The 23,228-nt window shown below is 43.7% G+C and overlaps 1 protein-coding gene across 5 annotated transcripts in view; it reads left to right on the forward strand.

Moving 5' to 3' along the window:
• The window catches only part of GADL1 (glutamate decarboxylase-like 1), a 195,805-nt gene that overhangs the window by 49,493 nt on the left and 123,084 nt on the right, over nucleotides 1–23,228 (forward strand). For all 5 annotated transcript variants that reach the window (XM_010835560.1, XM_010835559.1, XM_010835563.1 and 2 more), the window contains exons 5-11: nucleotides 1,560–1,666; nucleotides 2,339–2,454; nucleotides 8,080–8,159; nucleotides 8,282–8,336; nucleotides 13,130–13,246; nucleotides 18,407–18,471; nucleotides 18,769–18,850. In XM_010835560.1, the coding sequence (XP_010833862.1) occupies nucleotides 1,560–1,666; nucleotides 2,339–2,454; nucleotides 8,080–8,159; nucleotides 8,282–8,336; nucleotides 13,130–13,246; nucleotides 18,407–18,471; nucleotides 18,769–18,850 (622 nt within the window). The remainder of the gene's footprint in view (nucleotides 1–1,559; nucleotides 1,667–2,338; nucleotides 2,455–8,079; nucleotides 8,160–8,281; nucleotides 8,337–13,129; nucleotides 13,247–18,406; nucleotides 18,472–18,768; nucleotides 18,851–23,228) is intronic.

Below are 23,228 nucleotides of genomic sequence, written 5' to 3' on the forward strand. Positions count from 1 at the left end.
GGGGTCGCTAAGAGTCGGACACGACTGAGCGACTTCACTTTCACTTTTCACTTTCATGCACTGGAGAAGGAAATGGCAACCCACTCCAGCGTTCTTGCCTGGAGAATCCCAGGGACGGGGGAGCCTGGTGGGCTGCCATCTATGGGGTCGCACAGAGTCGGACACGACTGAAGTGACTTAGCAGTAGCAGCAGCAGTAGTTTCCAAAGACAAATTTAATAGTAATTTTTTCATACTATAAAGGAAATAATTATTTCCCTTTTATGTGTAATATGTTTTTTTTTACATGTGTCCCCATTTTTCACACTTTTAGTATGTGTTAGTTTCCTAAACATGGTTGAAAATAGAACCTAAATTGTTGAAAAATGATGTAATGTCTGTAGAGTGCTTGGCACGTAGGGAGGTGATACACAGTAGGTGTTCTTCTTTTTCCCTTCTTTACCGAAGTTTTTTTTTTTTTCTTCTAGATGTTAGCATAATTGCATTAAATTCCGTGACTATAAACTTAAATGTGTCTGTTTAGCTTTTACTTTAGCTTACTTATTTAGAGTACACATTTACTCAGATTCAATTTAGTGTAATCACAGAATTGTTGGAGAAGGAGATGATACACAGTAGTCATCCTCCAGCTTTCTGGGGAAAGAAAGAAGTGTTACAAAATGACCTGGTAACTGTCTCAGGCTGGACTTCCTGGGCAGCTGCTCTAGCTGGAGCTTAGTGGGCAGGGTGTTTATTAAGGGAAACCCTTAGGATCTCTGTGGGTGCTGGAGGGGAAGGAAACAGCTGGGCAGAGTTAGGAGTCAAGCCACCGTGCAGGCTCTGAGACCCCACCAGCTGACTCCATGGATCTCTGGAGCTACCCTGGCCCTGCAGGGTGTTCTGGAGCCGGGACCACGTGGCCAGGCCTAGTTGGTCCTCCAGATGGACCAGTCATTAGGTGTGGATGACCACAGGACGTGCCTAAAGGGGTTAACTTAGCAATGCTCCCTGCTGACAGCATTCCAACCCTCAGCCACAAACCTTCACAGCAGGGATCCAGGTAGCACTTTATAGTCAAATTGCCACACTGTAAGAGATGTCCATAGTGCTCTCGCCGTTTATACCAACACAAGAGTGTGGTGGAGGAAACCCAGGCTCTACAGCTGACTGCTAGGGTAGCTCATGGTAGTAGCCTAATAAACCTGGTTGCCACGACAATGGTTTTTCTTTAACCAACCTCCAAAACAGCATCCAAAGAGCAAGATGGCCACTACTCATGGCTAATACAAAGACTACAGATGCACTGCTTTGATCTCTCCCAATGGAAGCAAAAGTTTTCTGTAAATTAAGACTTCGAAGTAGCTAATGTCCCTAGCGCACCAGCTCCTGGCATTTGTCCAGCCATGACCAGCACTGTCACAGTCTCTGGGTATTTCTTCGTTTCTGAAGGATTCATTTCCAAAGGCTCTACCCACACTTCAGCAGCCACTTGGTTTAATAAAACTATGTGCATTTCCTGGGACTCCATAGGGATGGTTTGACTCTAGCCATACAAGTGAAGTGTTTTTTATATCTGTCTAGTTACACGTATGAGGTGTCTCCAGTGTTTCTGTTGGTAGAAGAAGCGGTTCTGAAGAAAATGATTGAATTTATTGGCTGGAAAGAAGGAGATGGAATATTTAACCCAGGTAAGTACAATTAGTTATTGCCTCCATTAAAGCATCTGCAATTTTATTCCTGCCTTAATATGAGGAACAACTCCCTGCAGATTTCCACATGACATGAAGTTAGGTATGAATCATGCTACTTGGGGAGGATCAAGTTTGTGCCTTTCTCCAGAGTATGATATTTTGTATAAACACTACCTGCCAACAAGAGAGATGTCTAAAATTTTGGATTTATATCCAACACAAATGAATTGATCTATTGGTGGGAATTTGAAGGGCTATGATATGTTTATCAAGCTTATCAATTCATTTTACTTGAGAAGTTTCCTGAATTGTATTTTGTTTCCCCTACAGTCTTTCTTGGGGACCAGGGAGGAGCACATGCTGTCATTTTATTGATTAAAGACAGAAAGAATATTATTACTATTAACTGTGGAGACATGGATACCAGCCCTACATCCATAGATGGAAGCTTTGAGTTTAGAAAAATTCCAGAATGAGAGACTAGACCAAAACTTCTGGAGCTAGAGATGAGGACGTGTGTAAAAGGAATGGGAGGGGGGTGCTCCCTTGACTTTGACAGTCATTTGTCATTAGACAGGCGTGCCCACAGCCATCCGTGCCCCCCACTGTGGCTGGCGCTCTGGGGACAATGACAGCATGCTATCCATGTTTCCATTTTTGTTTTCACAGGTGGTTCAGTGTCCAATATGTATGCCATGAATTTAGCCAGATACAAGTACTGTCCTGATATTAAGGAAAAGGGGCTGTCTGGCTTGCCAAGATTAATCCTTTTCACATCTGCAGAGGTAAAAAAAAAATTATTTTTGTTATGAGATACAGATTTTCTGAAAATGAACATGTCATGGAAGAGGGCTTGTTGGTTTGAGGGCTCCCAAGGGTGCTTTTTGTCAGTGTGTAAGTCATGCACCTATGTACAGCATCGTATTTAATTCCAAAAGAAATTCTGATGCATTTGATATTGTAAGCCCTGGCCACCCTCTTTTGTATATCACCTTTTATTCAAGATTTATAGTCTGGAACGTTATTGGAGAAAAGAGAAGACTTAATTTCAAAGTGCCACCTCTTTCTGTGAATCTCTGCTTTGAGTGTCTTATTTATTAGAATTTAGGTGATTGCTGCTGATCTCAGCTCTGTCTTCTGCTCCCATTTCCTTGTGAAACTGATTGCGTTGAGTGGCTAACACGAGGGCCCTTCTAGGAAAGGGAGCTATTCAGTAACAGTGACGTCACACAGACATACAAGGGGATGTTACCACAACCCCCCTGAAGTGAGAGGTCAGCCTGTGGGTGGGGGCGCAGGCCCGGGGCTAGGCTGCCTGGGGCCAGTTCCTGTCTCTACTGCCTACTCTCTGAGTGACCTGGGTAAGTTGATGAATCCTGCTGTAACTCAGTTTCCTAATTTATAAAGATGAGTGTATCAGTCAGCTCTAACGTAACAAATTGCTCCTCAACCCAGAAGCATGCAGCTCTAGCCAGACATGCCCCTCCGGTTTGGGGACAGCTGAGCAGCGCTGGGCTTGCCTGGCCCATGGCTGCTCGGGGCGTGGGTGGGCTGGGCTGACGACAGGGATGCTCCCGCAGGCTGGCCCAGCGTGGTCATGGCAGCGGTGCAGGTGAAAAACAGCAGAGACACACTGGGCCTCTTGAGTTCTGGGCTCAGAACTGGCACGTTGTCGTTTCCCCCTCACTTTCTTGGTAAAGTGAGTTGCATATAGGAACCCAGATCCAAGAAGTAGGGAAATAGGCTTCACCTCCTAAGGAGACTCTCTGCAAAGCTGCCCGGAGAAGGGACTGGGTGCAGGGGGCGGTGAACAGTCTGGAGCCATAAAAACGACCCAGCATCCACGTGAGCTTAGTTATCACCAGAGATCGAATGAGTTAGAGCATATAGAGTAGCGCCTGGCACATACTAGACAGAAATGTTATATCTTAACAGGAGGAGGAGAGGGCTTTCCAGGTGGCGCTGGTGGTAAAGAACCCACCTGCCAGTGTAGGAGACATAGGAGACACAGGTTCAATCCCTGGGTCAGGAAGATCCCCTGGAGGAGGAAACAGCAGCCCACTCCAGTATTCTTGCCTGGAGAATCCCTTGGGCAGAGGAGCCTGGCGGGTACAGTCGGTGGGGTCGCAGAGTCGGACACGACTGAGCACCTTAGCACACATGCGCTCAGGAGGAGAGAACGACCCAGCTACACCAACATGGGGCGCAGCTCAAATGCTGTCTTACTTGGAAAGGATGCTTTTTATTTCTCCTGTTTGTAGTTCCAGTGGGGGCCTCTGTCCATCCCACCACTGCTTTTTCCCCACGTCCCCTCCTGTAGCTCCTGCAGTACTCCTAGGGCTCCTGTCAAACACATGAGATGGGCAAAATCTGACAGTTTTCTGCTAATTCCAACTGAACTTTCCTGTATCTGTTACTCTCTTCCAAGAGCAGAAGTTATCTTGTCATCACAAAAGTATAATCTGTGCAGGAACCTGACCACCCTCATGTGTTGCCCCTGTCCTGCCTGACCATTGGTTAGCTCAGGCTAATTGCAGAGTGGACATTGAGTTGGGGGCAGCTAGGAGGAGTCATCTCCTCTGAGATTCTGAACTTACCTCCCCAGGCCCTTCCTCACAAGATGTTCTTTCTGTAGCAAAAGAAGAATATTTAGGAATGTGGACTTCTAGGGGAAATGCTTGGTTTCTTGAGATGATGATGCAGTAGAATTTCCTGCCTGGATTCCAACCCTTGGTATTTCAGGTGGAGGAACCCTAGCATATCAGAAATGCAGAGTCCCTTCTGCATTTGAATTGCTATGTCCCCACCTGGAAAGGCTGATTAAATAAGGGCCCTGCTATCAGCACAGTGATACTTTTGCCTTTTTTCATTCTTCATTTGGTTTAAAAGGTACCAGAGGAACATCCCTGGCTGTCTGGTGGTTAAGACTCTGTGCTTCCACTGCAGGGGGAGTGGATTCAGACCCTGGTCAGGGAACTAAGATCTTGCATGTCATGTGGCATGGCCAAAAATAAATAAATTAGTTAAGAATAAATAAATAAAATGTACCAGAGTTCTTTTATGGAATAATTGCCCTGGAAGTGGGGAAGAAATTCTGTGGAAGACTAGAATGAAGATGATGCCAGGGGAAGACCAGTAACACAGGTGTAGCTGGCAAATTGGGCATGAAAAGAAATGGAAACTTTGTGGAGTTGTGAAACCAAGAGCTGAGTATTTTTTAAAATCTCTGTTGGAGATGTGTGTGCGAAAAGAGGCAAAATATATGCTTTGGCTAACATGCCAGCAGAAGATGAAGCCAGAAAACCAAACTCGACCTGTGTCTTGGTTTGCTCAGGCTGCTCTAGCAAAATATAGAACCTGTGGCCCAAACAACAGACATGTATTTCTCAACAGATCTGGAGGCTGGGACCTCCAAGACCAAGGTGCTGGTAGATTAGCGTCTGAGCCTTGCCAAAGGGGAGCCAAAGAAAAGGGAACTTTTGGAGAAAAATAATTAAAGTAAAAAACATTTGTAGCTTGATTAGCAGTTAGATATGAACGCTAGTGTTAAAGTTCCCACCTGCCAATGCAGGAGACGTAAGAGATTTGGTTTCAATCCTTGGAGAAGGGCATGGCAGCCCACTCCAGTATTCTTGCCTGGAGAATCCCATGGACAGAGGAGCCTGGCGGGCTGCAGTCCATGGGGTCACAAAGAGTTGGACACGACTGAAGCGACTTAGCACATGGGAATTCCTTAAATTTAGAGAAATCTTAGTTTTGTCATTCAAATCATTTTGGAAATCAGCATGAAGTAGTGAATATTGTCTGCCACTCAAAAGCGAGGAGGAAGGAAGCTCTTTTCACTCCCAGGCCAGCAACCAGCTGTCCTGGTTCCTCTCCAGCAGGGTCCAGGCTGGGGTGAGGCAGTGAGGGGACTAGAGTACACGTCTCAAGGTCACATCTTCTTAAATTTTGCACTGGACGTGCCTCACCCGCTCCACCCGCTTTGTGGCCCTGCTCTCTCGTGAGGCTGCCCCAGGCTCAGGACCATCGCAGGCACTGATGGGGTGAGCAGGTGCTTTCCAGGGTGTCTCCAGGATCCCGGCTCTGCCTCTTTAGGAATCAAGCCAGCTGTATGCTCTTGGAGAAGTCCCTATACTTCCTTTTCTTCATTTCCTAAGGCATGACATTCACGACCCTGCTCTCCCCACCACCTGAAGCTAATCCGAGCACTGCAGTAGTCAGCATGTTAGGACAGGACTCCGAGTGTCCACAACACAGCCCATGAGCACAGAAAACTGCAGTGCTCTGAGAAAATCAAGGTCACAGAGGAAAGCTTTTCTGGAACCAGGAGTGAAAATTTCCATGCAGTTCTGTCTTTCATGTGGGCACTGGCTGTCTTGTCTTTATAGAAATAAATGCCTGCTGAGAATCGTGCACCTTCTGTGGGACAGTGAAACCCAGGGTGAGACTGGATCTTAGAAGGACTGACTACTCTTCGAAGGGAGCAGGCATTCTTGTGTCTAAATGCAGCTGTTACTTCTGAACTCCGGCTTCTAGGTTTTTCCTTCCCTTGAAACTATTCAGTATATCTGAAGCATCACCCTTTCCTTTCTTTTCTTTTTTTCCCCCTTCCAAGGTTCTTTTCCTCCTCTGATGTTTTCAGATGTTTAGACTTCAGTTTTTCAGGCTTTGAAAAAAAAATCTGTCCTTATGCATTTGAGGTTGCCATTGGACTCCCAGTTTGCCCAGAGATTCCCAAAAATAGCTCCAGAAGCTGTTCTTATTCTGAGGACAGGTTTTTTATTCAGCAGATCCATTGATTGGGGATATGTTGCTATTTTTCGGGGCAAAGCAGTGTGATTTTCCTTACTGGCAGATGTCAGTGGGGGTAGGCTGCTATTTATCATTATGAAATCAATAGCTGTTTGGTGCCAGAGGCCCCCAGGCTCTGGTGAGAAATAATTCACCTTAGCTGTCACCTAAGCTATGGTGGACTGATGTAGCAAGTAGAGAATTAACTATGTTTTCATGTACATTGTTACTCTTCACTATGCATGTGTTTTTGTAGCAACCTGAAATGAATGCATCCTACAGGCATTTCGAATGTGTCCTATTCGATATTTGGAAATTAATTTTTTTAGGATGATGTCATTTCTCCTGATGGTGTTACTTCGGCATGTATTTTTATAGAGTTAAAAAAAGAGCTCTCCATAAATCTCTCTTGACAAAAGAGGGAAAAAATTACCACATTTGAGGGAATATATCAAGTTAAGTGTGAAGGCATGACTACTCCTTTAATGTATTCATACCTACAAATTAAATTACTAAGGTTTTTTTGGTACAATAATGTCCTTTAGCCCCTTCAGTTTTTCTGGCGTGAAAAAGAATTAACTGACCACCTGTCCACATTGATGTATAAAGAGAAACATCTCCAGTGTTTGAGTGCTAATTATTTTATTGGATTTATGTAGGAAAAAAGGCCCAACAACCCAGAGTATACACTGCTATTTGCCAATAAGAAATAGACAAGACCTAATTCCAAAGCCAGCTCTTAGCCTCATTCCTGCCAGGGCTACATCGCATAGGATTTCTGTAAGTGAGTGTTACTTCTTAAGATTTTATTTTGTTTATTTACTTTTTGGCTGCACCATGCGGCATTTGGGATCTTAGTTCTCCAGCCAGAAATTGAACCTGTGCCCCCTGCACAGAGTCTTAACCACTGGACCACCAGGAAAATCCCAAACTTATTACTTTCATTATTATGATTTTAGCCACATTCCCTCGTGTCTAATTTCTGTCTTATAGTCCGTATTAAACGAGACTAGTCAAGTATCTGATCAGCATGTATAACTCATTGTTCGCTCTTGAAAACGGCTTCTCTGTGGTCTGTGATTACAGTTTTTGAGACAGAGTCTTGATCGCCCCTTAGAGGGTTTTTGAGTCAGCAGTGGATTAGATTCTGTTTCCATTAATACTGAGTTTTATTAGAAGCATCAAGAGAAACTTTTCCTCAGTGTTACGGAAAACAACAACCTTCAGTGGCCAAGTTTGTTCATGCACCAGGCTCTGTGCCAACTGTTTACACGTATTAACCATTTTAACTCCATGACAAGCAGATGGAGGAGGACCCATATAGCCACTTTATAGATTAGCAAATTGAGGCTTGGAGAGCATGCATTCTTTGCTCAAGGGCCCATATCTGTAGGGGAAAACCTGGAATTAAATCTTGGTTTCTCGGATCCCAGGGGAAGTCAGTGTTTTTAACCACCATACTGCAGAGCTCAGTTGAATGCTTTTTATGTTTTAAGGCAATACGATTCCAGAGATTGGGCTCAGCCGTGTGATGCACACCCATGTAGCTAATAAGCAGTACCTTTTTCATGCCGTGTATCCGTGTCTCTCTCTCCCCCTCGCCTCTTTGAATGTAGTGTCATTACTCCATGAAGAAGTCTGCTTCCTTTCTTGGAATTGGTACTGAGAATGTGTGCTTTGTGGAGACAGATGGAAGGTAACGGGGACAGGATCCAGAAGCCTGGCCGGGGCGGTGGCGGGGGGATCGATACCATTTACAAAGCTGTCCCACGTCTGTTCACTGCTGAGTGTGACTGTGTCACAAATCTGTTCTCTCAGAGGTAAGATGATACCTGAGGAGCTGGAGAAGCACGTGCAGGAGGCCAAGAAAGAGGTGCGTGGGCAAGGAGAGGGAGGGAGGGGAAACGTGCACGTGTCTGGGCATGAAGGAGAGGATGCGGGGCAGCGGCCAGGCGCCTGTCTGTGTGTCGGGGAGAGAAGAGGTCCTCTTAGGGTGGACGGAGGGAGCTCATCTACAGAGGTGCTGTGTCTGGTGCTTGCTCTGCGTGTTCTGTGGAGCTTCTCGAATGTGCTCATTCCCAGGGGGCTGGAGCCTATTGAAACACTGATGTCACTCTGTACCAGGTCCTTGCCTAGAATAAGCTTCACAACCTTGTTCTGGCCTCTCTTGCTGCTGTATAACTCCTGACGCTGAGGATGCTTCAGGCCAAACCAGTTACCTCCAGGCTGCATTCAGGGTAGTTTCTGACTTCTTGAACAAACGATCCTCCTGAATTGTTTCCATGTGAAGCCCATCCGTAACCATCACCCCCGTTGGGTCTGAGCCTAGTATTTCTGTTCTGGCAGACTGTCCTCTCTTCCTTGGCTTCCTAGAATGTTTGAAAGCTGGCCTGCCCATTGCTGGGGGAGGCAAGGCATGGCCCTGGTGACCTGCTGTACTGCAGCAAAGCCTGGCCCTGATATCTGCTTTATTTTTAAGCCTGACATCAGCCATCTTTCTTCTTGGGCCAAATGACTGATGGATTAGGTACAGCCATTTCCATGCATCCTTCCCATCCCCTGGAAGCCCCACAGCCAGCGAAGCTTCAGACCCTTCTCCCATCTCTTTCCAATAGGCAGCCACTGCGTCAGGTGTGTTCGGATTTTGAGCTTTGATAGAAGTTTCTCTGTCCTCAGAGGGCTTCATACTGAGGGATGGGTTCTTTTATTTTTATTTTGAAAATTTTAACATTATATTTCTGTTTTTCTGTTCTTGTACTCTTTATAATTTTTTAACTTCTCCAGAATTCACCTTATCTGGAGCATGCTCGAGCACTGTATTTGGTTTGAAATTCTCTATGTAAACATTCTGCTTTTATTGCAGATGTACTGGCTTCTGGTGTGTGTCCTTAGATTTATATTTTTAAAACATTCCATTGACAAATGGATTTGATAGTTGTCTTGTGGTAGAGGTTATCCGATTTCTTTATCCTCTTGAGTAAAATTCTACATTGAAACCTGTTCTTTCTGCTGTGGACTACAGATGTCACCTTTAGTTTTATCTATTTAAAAAAAATCTAATTGTATCTTTTTCTACAGAAGCTCCTATCAAAAGGAACTTATGTTGTTAATGCTTGTTGGCGGGGAATATTGACTCCGCTCTTTGTATGGTTCATATGATTCCTTCCTTCCATCCTTCCTTCACCCTTCCCTTTCTTTCTTTCTTTCTCTTTTTTTCTTTCTTGAATTTTCAAACTTTTCATTATGGAAAATTTTAAATATATATAAACCTAATATAATGAGATTACACATACAGGTCATGCAAATTTCACCATCATTAACTTCTGCTCCCATTCCCTCCCACTGGATCATTCTGAAGCATATCCTATACATTATGATATCTACAAATAATTCAGTATATCTGTAAAAGATACTTTCTCTTAAAAAAAAAAAAAACCCACAACACACTTATAAGAAAGAATAAGCTCTTAACATTATCCAGTATTCACTCATTAGATTTTCTCCCATTGTCCTTTATAAAAACTAGCTGGTGGTCTGAATAAGGATTCCTATAAAGCCCACGTGTTGCATTTGGTTGATTTATCACATAAATGCTTTCCCACCCACAGCCTTCTTTTCCTTTATCCCCCCTGCAAGTGATCCACTGGAGAAACCAAGTCCTTTCTCCTGTAGAGTTTTCCAGATGGTAGATTTTGTCGATTCCATTGAGAATTTGACTTTAAGTGCTCCTATACCTCCCCATCTGTTTTCTATATTTTCTGTTTGGCTGTTAGATATTGAGACTTGGGGAGATTCAGGTTGGAATTTTTACCAAGAAGCCTTCATGGGTGGCATTTTGCCCTTTAGTCAGCAAACGTCTTGGGCCCCTTTGGGATAACATTATTAGTCCATCTATCACAGAACTGCATCAGCCTCTCACCTCGTGGACCTCGCTGCCATTTGTCCTCATTGTCTGGACCCACTATTTCACTAGTGATGTCCTAGCTAATTGTCTCATCCCTTCTTCATTTAGTGGCAGGCCTACTATTATAAACAGTTTTGCTCCTTCATCCCTATTTAGTTACCCTAAGGAACAGTTTGAACAAGCCAAGACAGGATCAATATTTTATTTTCCCGCTTATTTACCAATTTTCACAATAGTGAGTGAATTACCAAACATCCTGAAAGATAGCCAAACAGTTTTTTCTTTTTAAAGTATCATGAAGAACTCATCTTCTAACATACTGGATGGATTTTATTCCACAGCAGTCATCATTATTTTCATCGTTCAAATTTCTGTTTGTTTTGACAACTAAAGTCCATGAAAGGGGCATATCTGAAGCTGAAAACTTGAAACGGGAAGTGTTTAAAAAGTAAGAATTGCTTTAGGCACATTTGAAAGAAGGGCAACAGGGTTAGAGTTGGTCTGTCTCGGTCTCCTTTCATCAGTTGAACTTGAGCTTGGATTCACTGAGGACCGATCTTGCATCCATTCTGAGATCTTCATATCTCATGACTAGTTTCTTTTTCTCAGTTCTTCAGACCTAGTTTTTTTGTTGTTGTTGTTTTAAACTTTTAATTAGTGCTGTTACAGAGGTATTAGATAGTACATCAACTCTGTTTTTCTTCTGGGATTCAATTCCCTGACCAACCACAATCAATTTTTTTAATTGATTGAGCTGTGACCTTTACCCTGATGCCATTATAAAGATGGTGAAAGCCACAGAAGCAGCAGAGGTTCTAAAGTGCTTATTTTAAAAAAAGAAGACTAAGATGATCGCTGAATAAGTGGAGGTATTTTTGTGTATGAGCATTTGAAATGACAAACTTTGTTAGAGAATTCAGCTGATTGGCAACACACAATCAATATTATTTCCACTGAGTTTTCTCATTAATAGCATGAGATATGAGAAAGGGGAAAAACATAGAAGGTTAAATCCAGATTACAAAAGTTTAATTTCTGGGTCTTGTATTTGTAGCTAGATTGTTAAAAGGGTGAGGAAAACTCATTAATGGGCTATAATAGCTATCACAGATATTTTTCACAATTGTCAGGATGTCATAGAGTTTATAAGGAAAGCCCCAGCATTAAAGACACCTTCAATGGTTTTAGTAAATTACTTTTTCTGTTGCTTTCAATGACTGATGTAAATTTGGTCGCATTTCATTTAGGTCACGGGCATGATAAAGGCATAATCCGTTGGTAGTTGATTACAGGACAGAAGCCCTGAAGCCCGTGGTTCCCAGGGGCTCTGTCAGCCACAGGCCCTGCTCCCAAGAGGCTCAGTGGGCTGGGTTCCACGGGTCACGGCCACCTCCCCACCCGGCAGGTGGATCCGCTGTGTACCATCACCGTGATTCCTCTGCATTTCAGCCTGGAGATGGGGGTTAAGCATCCTTATTCTAGATGACCTCCATCTAGAAGCCAGGAAGTCACATCTTTCTGTCAAAGGTCAGCTAAATTGGAATGAATCTGGTTCAAGCAGAACACCCCTGTTGTTAAATGGGACATAAAATATATTATAAGAACAAGTGTCTTTCAAGACAAAATTGAGGGGAAAAGGACTCATCCTAAAATGGCTTTGACAAGTAAGCATCGTTGTCCCTGACTCCTGGTGCTCTGGATCAGGATTCTACTTTCGCTCCCCACCCCCATCTTTGTCTGCAGATTTTCCCCTCAAGGCACTTCCCCACAGAGAAGCACACCCCTGCCAGCACGTTGGGATGGCTCTGTCTGGAAATAGCCTCCTGTGCTCTCTTCTTCATGGCTGCCATAAAACCTCTCATGGGGCCAGGACGCCTGCTGGGCTCGCTTGGTGGGAGTTAGCATTCCTGTTCCCACATTCTTCCTTTCCTCCCGTTTCTCACTGTACCTGCTCCCTCTACATGCAGCTGTGGGCTAGATGAGGAATTATCGTGGCAGAAAGACACAGGTCCTCTTCTCCAGCACATTCTAATAATTTTCTCTATCACGGCTGTCATTTGGGGAGTGCATCCCAGTGAGGTTACCGTATCCTCTCTGTCACCAGATTTGTCCCCAGCACATCCCTTGCCTTGTAGCTCCCAGGTGACCAGCAGACAGGCCTGGGAGGCCTGCCCCTGGGGCTGTGGTCTGTCTCCCAGGCCTGTTCCTTCCTGTTTTGGAGCTGCTAAGGGGGTCTCCCTGGGAGGGAATTAGGAACGACAGAGCAAGCCATTTTGCCATGGGAGTTCAACTTATTCACTTTCTTTCTTTTTTTAATTTATTTATTTACTTGGCAGCACCAAATCTTAGTTGCTAGCTTATTTACTTTCTATCTGGGAAAGCTAGAGAAGACTTAAGAAAGAAAATGAGAGTAGAGAGAATAAGAAGGCATGTGGAGTTGGGACAAAGGAGTCTATTATCATGGCATTTTCTGTTTTCTTAAGCTGTTTGTATGCCAGCCCACTCCAGTATTCTTGCCTGGAGAATCCCATGGACAGAGGAGCCTGGCCGGCTATGGTCCACAGGGTTGCAAAGAGTCAGACACAACTGAAGTGACTTACCATATCAGGCAGAGGCCATGTGATGGAAAAATGTAAACACACTCACTGAATGAATGTTTGTCTCCAAAGAAACCACATAAATGTCCAGATGTATAACTGTGCCACGGATTCTGTGGTGATGATGACGATCCTTGAACTCTGACGTGTGGGTGCTTCTCGCAGGGCGCAGCTCCGTTCCTTGTGTGTGCCACGTCTGGTACCACCGTGCTGGGGGCCTTCGATCCTCTGGATGAGATAGCGGACATCTGCGAGAGGCACGGCCTCTGGCTCCATGTAGACGTAAGTTCACCCCTGTGTGCCCGTCTGTTAAACTGTGTAGCCTTTCTGCAGCTTTGGTGGGAAGTTTTTCATACTCTCAGGAGCTAGATATGAGCTCTCCAACTATTTGTATCTAAATGTACATATATTTCCAATTGGGACTTCCTAGGTGGCTCAGTGGTAAAGAATCCACCTGCCAATGCAGGAGACACAAGAGATGTGTGTCCTCCTGATCCCTGCGTCGGTAAGATCCCCCGGAGAAGGCAAATGGCAGCCCACCCCAGTATTCTTGCCTGAAAAAGTCCACGGAGAGAGGAGCCTGGTGGGCTGCAGTCTATAGGGATGCAAAGAGTCAGATACGACTGAGCCACTGAGCGCAAGCAAGAATATTTCCGATTAGGGAGATAAACATGTCATATCCTGTTAGGTAATAAGGAAGAAGCTACCCAAGACTCGATGGGTATTTTGTCTTAGTTTTCCAGGTTTCCTCTTATTTCCTCTTCTCTCCTGGATAATTTCCTTGGATCTACTGTCATTAAGACAGCACAGTATGGGGGACCCCTTCCACACTGTGGAGTCGAGAGGCTGATTTAGGATTCAAACCTGCCTCCTCTTCATTGTGACCCCAGCTCGTTGGGTTTTGGTTTCATTTGTAAAGAGGGAAATAAATGCCTGTTGTGGTCCGTAAAGGAAGGCAATGGCCCCCCACTCCAGTACTCTTGCCTGGAGAATCCCATGGACGGAGGAGCCTGGTGGGCTGCAGTCCATGGGGTCGCTAAGAGTCGGGAACGACTGAGCTACTTCACTTTCACTTTTCACTTTCATGCATTGGAGAAGGAAATGGCAACCCACTCCAGTGTTCTTGCCTGGAGAATCCCAGGGACGGGGGAGCCTGGTGGGCTGCCGTCTCTGGGGTCGCACAGAGTCGGACACGACTGAAAGCGACTTAGCAGCAGCAGCTCTAATGTTCTGTGATTCCAGTCAGTTGGAAAATGCCGAAAGCTGCATAGGTGCACTGCATGCCGTAATTAAAACAGCTTTTGTCTGGGTCTATCATAGATAGCTATTGGACAGTGACTGGGATAATATATATTCTTTATAATTTTCTAACTTAAAGGGTTGTCCTTTTTGTGTGATTAGTTCTGTAGGTCCTGGGGTTGCTCATAATATAGTTTTCCTTAATTAAAAGTAACTTAAAATTCTACTTATTCAGGGTTAAAAAATTGAGTTTAGCTGGTTAAGAATGCTTGTTGAGCTTTCTGACTTTGTTTGTGGATGACACCAGTAGTTAATTAGTTTGATTCAACCTGGTAGAGAGAACCATTGAACCTGAAGATGAGACTTCAGGAAACTCTCCTCCAGTGAGTTCATACCTTCCTTATCAGACAATGAAAGGACAATATTTTTGACTCACTGAACATTCATTTGGGGCATACACCTACACCTAATTTTGTAGTTTGGATGATTGAAAGTAAGGTTTCTATGATATAATATCAAAAGAACTTTTTAGCAACTCAAAGCTTTCATTGAATGTATACTACTATTTGGTAAAAGCAGCAGAAGTCATCTGAAGCTCTCTAGAGTTACAGGCTTGATTAGTATGCAAATGGCAATATGTCAGGTAAATTATTTGTGACTTCTTTCAATGAGATTGTAGGGTTTGTATCTGTTCACATTTCAACTTACATGTTACTGATTTTTACAGACTTAGAAGTATAATAATACATTATGTCCTGAAAGATAATATGAAGTGAGTACTTTTGTGACTGTAGAAATAGGGGCAAAATCAAATATATGAGCAGTTATACTTAAACATTCTACTCTCATAAAAGAAACATCAAATATGGATTATATAGTTTATGTAAAACAGAGTAACTACAGCACTTTCCAAATTGGGAATGATGTTAAGAGATTTATGGGGCTTAGAGAGAATTGTGATTGATAAGATGTGAATGAAAACCTCTCTAGATTTTTTAAAAACCAGAGGTTGAATTTTTTAAGAAAACCCTTTTATAAGGAAATATTTGAACCATGAAAATTGTTCTGTTTGCATGTTTGTAGTATTAGATTAAATTTGACAACTGTTTGTGTGACTTATTAAAGAAATTGGCTCTAACACTGAGACAATACTCACCCTCTAATATTACAGACATCATTCTGTTAATGAACATTTAAAAAATTTTATTTATTTTTTGGCTGTGCTGGGTCTCTGTTGCTATCCATGGGCTTTCTCTAGTTGTGGCAACTGGGGCTCCTCTTCATTGCTGTCTGCAGGCTTCTCATTGCAGCGGCTTCTCCTGTTGCAGAGCACAGGCTGTAGGCACAAGGGCTCAATAGCTGGGGCGCACGGGCTTAGCTGCTCCACACCTGTGGGATCTTCCCAGACCAGAGACTGAACCCAAGTCCTCTGAAGTCTTAACCATTAGACCACCAGGGAAGTCCCACTGAACAAATTCTATGCAGGAACATGTAACTTTTCTTGAAGAAACTTTCTATACCAAGTTTATTAATTCGAAAGATAAAAAAAATTAATAACATTACAGTGATAACTTTGGCCTGTTTGAAGTTTTCTAGAGGGTATTTTAAAGATCCTTTAAAATATTTAAAACTGGTATTTACTTGGGTTTCTTTTTAAAAATGAAATCAAGATTGCTTGTTCTGCATTTTCCTTAAAACCAAGTTGGCCAGCATGTATACTGTTGAAAATATTTTTTTTACATCTTTAATATACCTAATTGGTATATTGATGTCATATTTTTTTCTTTCTCAGCAGCCCACAAAAAAATGGTTCCCTTACATCTGATAGTGTCCGAAATTTAGTTAATCACAATGCATTTTTAAACAACTGAATAAGAAAAACCTTAGTCATGTTGAAAGTTTTGGCTGTGAGAGCCAGGGTTATTGCAGCCTCTGCCTGAGACCAGGATTTCAGGGCTAGTCCAGCTCTTCTCTGAAGCAGAGGCTGCGGCCACTGCAAATCCTCACGCTCCCAGCCACACTTCCTGTGGCGTCTCACCCGCGTTCCATCCCAAGTCCTCGTCCTGGAGAAGATGGCTAACACTACACTGAAAATCCGGGGCTCTTAGGAGCTGCCGTCTTTCCATTCCACCCTGCCTCCACTTCCCTCTCAAGATTAGCCCTACAATTTAAGATTATTAACTGGTTACTTAAAGAGAAAAACAGAGGCAAACGGTCCCCTTGGCTCCTAACTCAGAGGTCCGTAGTGACATCCATTGGTTTGATGCTGTGGTGAGCTTTGGAATGAGGAAGTTACAGAGGGAAGCCAGTATAAGGAGGATGCTGGCATCGGGGTGTTGTGTTTCTCCTTAGTTCTTTTGAGGAATGTATTTGTGGCTTAGCTGTTTCTAACCCTGCCAATACTGTGCTGTGCTGAGTTGCTCAGCCATGTCCAACTCTTTGAGACACCATGGACTGTAGCCCATCAAATTCCTCTGTCCATGGGGATTCTCCAGGCAAGAATACTGGAGTGAGTTGCCGTGCCCTCCTCCAGGAGATCTTCCCAACCCAGGGATCGAACTCAGGTCTCCCACATTGCAAGTGGATTCTTTACTGTCTGAGCCAGCAGGGAAGCCCCCAACCATGCCTAAGCACCCTGTAAACCAGTGAACTGATGCCTTGAAAGAGCTCCTGAGATTTTAAAACTGTAGCCCAGCTCACTAAGATGGGCAGAACATTGCTTCTTGAGGAGGAAGAAGAGGCAGAGGGCAGTGGAGGAGGCAGCAGGGAGGGCAGCTGTGTGAGTTGGGCAGAAAGGGTGAGGGTACTGGGTGTGGCTGAGTCTTCCTGATTAACCCTTCCCCTAGTTGCCACTGGTAGGTTCTCAAGAAGTTAAAGAATAAGAGAATTGAGAAAAGCAGGCAACTTAGAGTTTAGGGTGTATACGAGAAGTAAAAAGAACCTAAAATGGAAGTGATTTTCATGTTTGAGAGGGTCAAGTTCTTAAAATCCAGTCCTGGGGGGCCTCAATTAGTAGGTTCAGATCAAGTTTTCCCAGAGCCTGAGGGCAGTTGCCTCCACAGCTCAGCCTGGGTCACACATGGTCCGTCATGAATGACGGTGGGAGACAAGGGCAGGGACAAGGGGGCTTGACTGACAATCCTGATCATCAGTCCCTTATCTGGGAATCTTGAGGATGTGCCTGTGTACCAGTTTTGGCCCACAAACCTTTGGGAACTTCTGGGGTCATTGGAGAGTTTAGTCCAGGCAAGCAGGGCTGGAATGTGAGGCAGTCGAGGTTCCTTAGGGTTCATTGGGCAGATAATTGTTTCAAGCAAAGAAGAGGAGAGCTGACAATAAGGAGAGGAAAGGAAATCCCAGAGTCAGTAAGCCTGGAGGGGAGGGAGGAAGAATCAGTGTGAGAAATAAGAACGTCAGCTTGGTACTTGAAAACTTAATGAGACATTCACTCCCAGGGTCATGTAAGAGCCCAACTCTGCAAGTGAGCCCCTCCTTGAAGGGTGCAGCCTGGGTGACTCTCTCTCCTGCCCCTGGCCAGCCTTGAACGGGAAGGCTGCTCTTGCAGCCACTCTTTGCTGTCCACCAGTGAGCTCAGCTTTTGCAATGCTCTGAGAACCTGGAGACCTCTCATTTCCTTCCTCCTCCACATCCATGGTGCACAGTCTTGCCGTTTCTTTCCATATGATATTGGGCTCTTTCTTAACTTTTGTTGGATTGTCAACATTGAAGGACTATTGTGTACTTTAGATTCTAAGATTTTAGAGCATGTGGACTGTGTCTTTTGTCCACAGGCAACTCAACGAGTTACTTACCAGTCTTTTTATAATGTGGGGATTTAATTCCTAAGCATCAGTGGAGACCCTTCTGTTGCAATGAGGTTCAGATCACCTGAGCACAGCTGGTGATCAAAATTTCCCAGAGTCCATTGGGAACTCAAACCAGGGCTCTGTGACACCCTAGAGGGGTGGGATGGGGTGGGAGGTGGGCGGGAGGTTCAAGAGGAAGGGAACATCTGAGTACCTATGGCTGATCCATGTTGATGTATGGTAGAAACCAATTATCCTTCAATTAAAAATAAATAATTTTTTAAAAATTCCTAGACTCCATATTGGTTGAAACTGACTTACAGTATCAAATGACAACTGGCTGGTGAACAAATACCACTGAAATAATGCAGTTTGGGTTGTATCACTGTCTCAACAGGCTTCTTGGGGTGGCTCAGCCTTGATGTCCAGGAAGCACCGCAGGCTCCTGCAGGGTATCCACAGGTAAGTGTGGTTTCCCAGGCCCGGTGCCTTTTCTTCAGGCAAGGGGATCTCTCTGGACTTTGCCCCCTTAGGTGACATTTTGATAATAGGCCCAAAACTAAGTAATTGTTTTGCTTTAAAAAAAAAAAAAAATCTCCAAACAACAAACTCCCCAAACCACTCACACCAGGAGTCCTCTGGAGCGCTGACTTGGCCGTGAATACTGAATGCGCCTGCAGTGGGTCATAGCATTCTTCCCACCAGAAGAAGCTGAGTCTCCCCTCCTTACCCTGCTTTTTCCTCTGTTTAACGTAACAGAGCTGATTCTGTGGCGTGGAACCCACACAAAATGTTGATGGCTGGGATTCAGTGCTGCGCTTTCCTCGTCAAAGACAAATCTGTGAGTTTTCCTCTTGTGGCCTTTGGGCTTGGAGGGGGGTGGATTACCAGATTTGCATTTTTGCTTGTGTTTTGTGCCTGGGGCCAGAGGTAGATGACAGTCTTTGGTAAGTGTCGATGGCATCAAATGGAAAGATGAATGGGCCCAGATAAAAGATGGAGTACTTCAGCTCAGGTAACCTGTATTTGATTTAGGTGTTATATAATCTCATTAGTTATAGCTAAATGGTCTCCCTTACTCTCTTTGGGGTTGTATTTTAAAGCTCAGTTTTAAACATTGCCAAATTTTTTTTTTTCCCCTTGATTAAGTCCAGGATTTAAGTTATCTTGAAACTTCTCTTCCCTGAGAAAGGGAAGCAGATGTGTGTCACACATTAAATTGAATGCCTAATATGCTTAGCTGGGGCTTAACAGCCCATTTTTATGGGAAGACGTTGGTTCAGGGCTGATCTCAAACCCTGATTTACTAGAGGATTGCCTGTCTCAAGCGATTGGTACTTAGTCTCTGTTGGAACGCTGGGGAGTGCTGGAGACTGGTCTGGATCGCTGTGAGGCAAGCAGGCTGAGGTTCCTCTTGGTTAGAGGTGAAAACCCTCTGCTTTCTGTGGGTTAAATAAGGATCCTTGTGGGCTGTGGCCCAGGCTGGGAAGTGCTGCCTCATTCTTAGAAATGCCGCCTCAAGATCTGCGTGCAGCATGTGGGTGATCTTTCTCAGCCATCTGTTTACATCTTTTTCTTAGGGGACTCCCTTTGCCAACGCTAAAGTCATTTTCTCTTTTTAAGGAATTTTATTTCAAACAACAACCATATTTAAAATCTGAAATCTCATCTTGTCTGTGTCACAACTTTCTTTAAGAAAATATTTTGTGGTATTTGTATATCAATGAGTGCCCTTTGTGTTTTGAGATGACCAGAGAGAATGCTCATCAGAAACTATGAACAGATTCTGCATCTTGGGAATATGAATCTATTCCTTCATGTTTTATTAGGTTGGCTACTCTGGACTGTGTTCAATGCCATTTAATTTTTATTAACTTAAGTTTTTAAATAGTAGAGTGACTGCATGTTATAACTGGAAGGTGGTGTAAGATTGCTATACTATTTATGAGCCAAAGAATATATTCAACTTGCCTACAATTACATATATAGGACATGAAAAAGTTAGGAGTAAATCAGGTTCCTGTGGTCCAGATATAAGAACAAAAATACTATGCCGAGCATCCTTCAAGTTCCAGGCACTTTGCATCTGCTTTCTCCTCATCCAGTCGTCTGGATGACTTCTTTATCGTTAGTGTGATGCTCTCAGGAGTGGAAAATGTAAACCCCCAATTTTATGACTCTTCTTTTAAATAACTTTCTAGCTTTCATAAATTTTTCTTGTTGAATGATATTTGGAGTGATTTAGCCAAGAACTGATTTACATTCATGTCCTTGAGGCAGTTTAAAATTTTCTGGATCATCTAACTCTATAACAGTGGTTAAAATATTTTTGCCGAAGAATTCATTCCTAGATCTCAATGTAAACTATAGTCCCCATGTCTGCTCACATGGCAGGGATTAAGAGGTTAGGAAAATTGTGTTCATGGTGCAGAGAATGCAGCACTTTCAAAAGTTGCCCTTTTTTGATGAAAGACTGTTTGCAAATTAACTGGAGTGCAGAGTTGAGCTGGGAGGTATGAGAGACGACCATCCGCTTGAGTTCTGTGCTGGGAGTTTTCTCCCCATTTTGTTCCTGGTTTCTGCCTCTGTTGTTCTCTCGTACTTTCATCTGTTCTCCCACCACCAGCTGCTTCCTACACAGATCAGGCACAACACTGCTGCTGGGCTTAGAAACAGATGTGTTCCCCATAGTCAAAGGGCATATGATCTCACAGAGGAGACGGTGAGCAAAGTGTGCCTACCTGTTGAATTGTTTGATTGCTAATTTGGTAAGTGCTCTGAAGGCTGCATCGGACATAGTTAATTATGTATTCACCAGCCATCATGATCTCCCTTCTGTCTCCTGATGCTCATCTAACCAGCCCCCCTGACAGCTAAGAGTCACCCTATGACACAGATATGATGAGGAGAAAATGGGAAACAAATGTTTTGGTTTCTGAGAGAGTTGGTATACACAAGAGGAGAGCCTTCTCTCCCCTTTTCTACCATGAATGCAGAAACTGTGTTGTATCAGACCATGATGTAGGGAGCTCCCACAGCCACTTTGTAGCCATAAGGTGATGACCCTAAATTAAAAAGTGATAAGCACAGAAGAGCAGAGCAGAAAAGGGGAAAGCTTTGGTCTTGGGTGACATTGTATTCACTTTGGAAGTGCCCACTTCCAGACTTTTTGTGATATGAGGTACAAGTAAGTATCCTTATTGCGATTATTAATAATAAAACTTCTTCCGCCAGGTAATCTATTACTTGAAGCTGAATGTCCTGGTATCTGAGACAGAAAACAGTATGTTACTCATGCTATAAAGCAGATCTGAGAAGTTCCAGAGGGAAGGAACAGTGTATGCAAAGTCTTTAAGAAATGAGGGTCCTTTTTTTTTCTTCTTCTTAATTTTAAAAACTGAAAGAGGTTCATTGAACAATGAATAATTCTAAGATTGGCATGAGATGAGACCAAAAGATTAGGCAGTGGATGGATCATGCAAGGTCTTAGAAGCCATTTGAACAATTTTAGATTCAATGTTTAGAACAGTGTAAGAATTTTAAAAACAAGGAGTAATCAGGAAAGATTTCCATTTAAGACAGGAATTGGAAGGGAACAGAATTGATACAAGAAGAGCAAAGGCTTGCAGTACCCAAACAAGAGTTGATGGTAGGGTAGATGGGAAAATGTGATAAAATTCAAGATGTATTTCAGCTACCAACTAGACCGGGCTGAAGAGAAGATGCTAGAAGGAAATATCTTAGCTTCAGCATGGGCTATGTTACATTTGAGATTCCGGTGAGGGATGCAAATGAAGGTGTCATGTAGGCAGCTGACACATGGATTCAAAGCTTGGAAAAGAGTTCTGGACTGGAAAACTAAATTAGGGGTTGTTGAATGTAGGTGATGCTTGAGATCAGAGTGGAAGGGCTTGCCTTAGGGGAAGCTTTGGAGTGAGAAGAAGATGGAGATCTTAGACCTGAAAAACTTCAGAATCTGAGTTTGGAATAGAAGAAGAGGAACCCACAGTGAGAGAAATTGGAGCTGGAGTGGCCAGGGAGACAATAGGAGGACTAGGAAAGGATGATGATAACAGACTCCAGAGAAGCACATTAGGAGGAGAGCAGCTGGAGTGTTACTTCCTTAGAGAAGACTCCCTGACTCACCTGTGTCACCTCTCCATTACGCCTTCTCAGACCCCATTCCCTTCCTCTGCAGTGCTTGTCACATTTGTGATTATGATTTCTCAAGTCTTTAACATTCCCTCCCCTAGGGTGTAAGCTGTATGTAGACAGGGACCAAGTCATTATAATTCACTACTGTACCCCGTATGCTGAGCAAGTCCTCCCAGAACGAGGAAAAAATTAAAATTCACTGAAAGAAAAAGAGAATGATTCAGTAAATTTAAAATCCTCAACAATGTCTGCCTTCATGTCAACAGTAACTAGGAGTTTCCAACATCTCCCCTACCCCAAATTATGCCTTCTGAGCGCTGTGAGATAATGGCGATTATAACGACAGCTGATGAGCTTGGTCCTAACCCAAGGGACTTCCTTTGTAGCTCAGTCTGCCTGCAGTGCAGGAGACCAGGGTTCCATCTCTGGGTTGGGAAGATTCCCTGGAGAAGGAAATGGCAACCCACTCCAGTGTTCTTGCCTGGAGAATCCCATGGACAGAGGAGTCTGGCAGGCTACAGTCCATCGGGTGGCAAAAGTTGGACACGACCTAGCAACTAAACCACCACCACCCAACCCAAGGCTTGAGTGCACCTCCAGCAGGTAATTGACAAATAGCGATTTTAATTTGGACTTACTTCTCCAGCTAATGGAAGGGGGTAATTCCAGTTAAAGAAAACAACAAATTACTTAGTGAACATACTTCTGCTAAGGGAAAAACTGATTCCCTGATTTGTACCCTCAGAGCCGTAACACTCACAGTGCTGCTTTCCTGATTGACTGGCTTGTGGTGTTTGCATTTTTAATTTCCTGCATCCGTAAAGGAAACTGCCTCCGAAACAAAGCAGAGCTGTTTCTGTCCAAGTTGTACTATCACTAGCACTCTGCATGATGGCGATAAAAAGAAAATCAGGGATTAAAAAACATCTGTGATTATAAATAGGTTGACTTTAGATGCAAATGCTGGATCTACATGGTTGTTTGGAATCAAAGACAATTTTGATGCTTTGATCTAAAATAAAAGGCATATTCTGAGAATCAGATGCATAGATGGAGAAAAATCT

The sequence above is a fragment of the Bison bison genome, unplaced genomic scaffold, assembly GCF_000754665.1.
Source record: "Bison bison bison isolate TAMUID 2011002044 unplaced genomic scaffold, Bison_UMD1.0 scf7180017864043, whole genome shotgun sequence".
Taxonomy (NCBI): domain Eukaryota; kingdom Metazoa; phylum Chordata; class Mammalia; order Artiodactyla; family Bovidae; genus Bison; species Bison bison.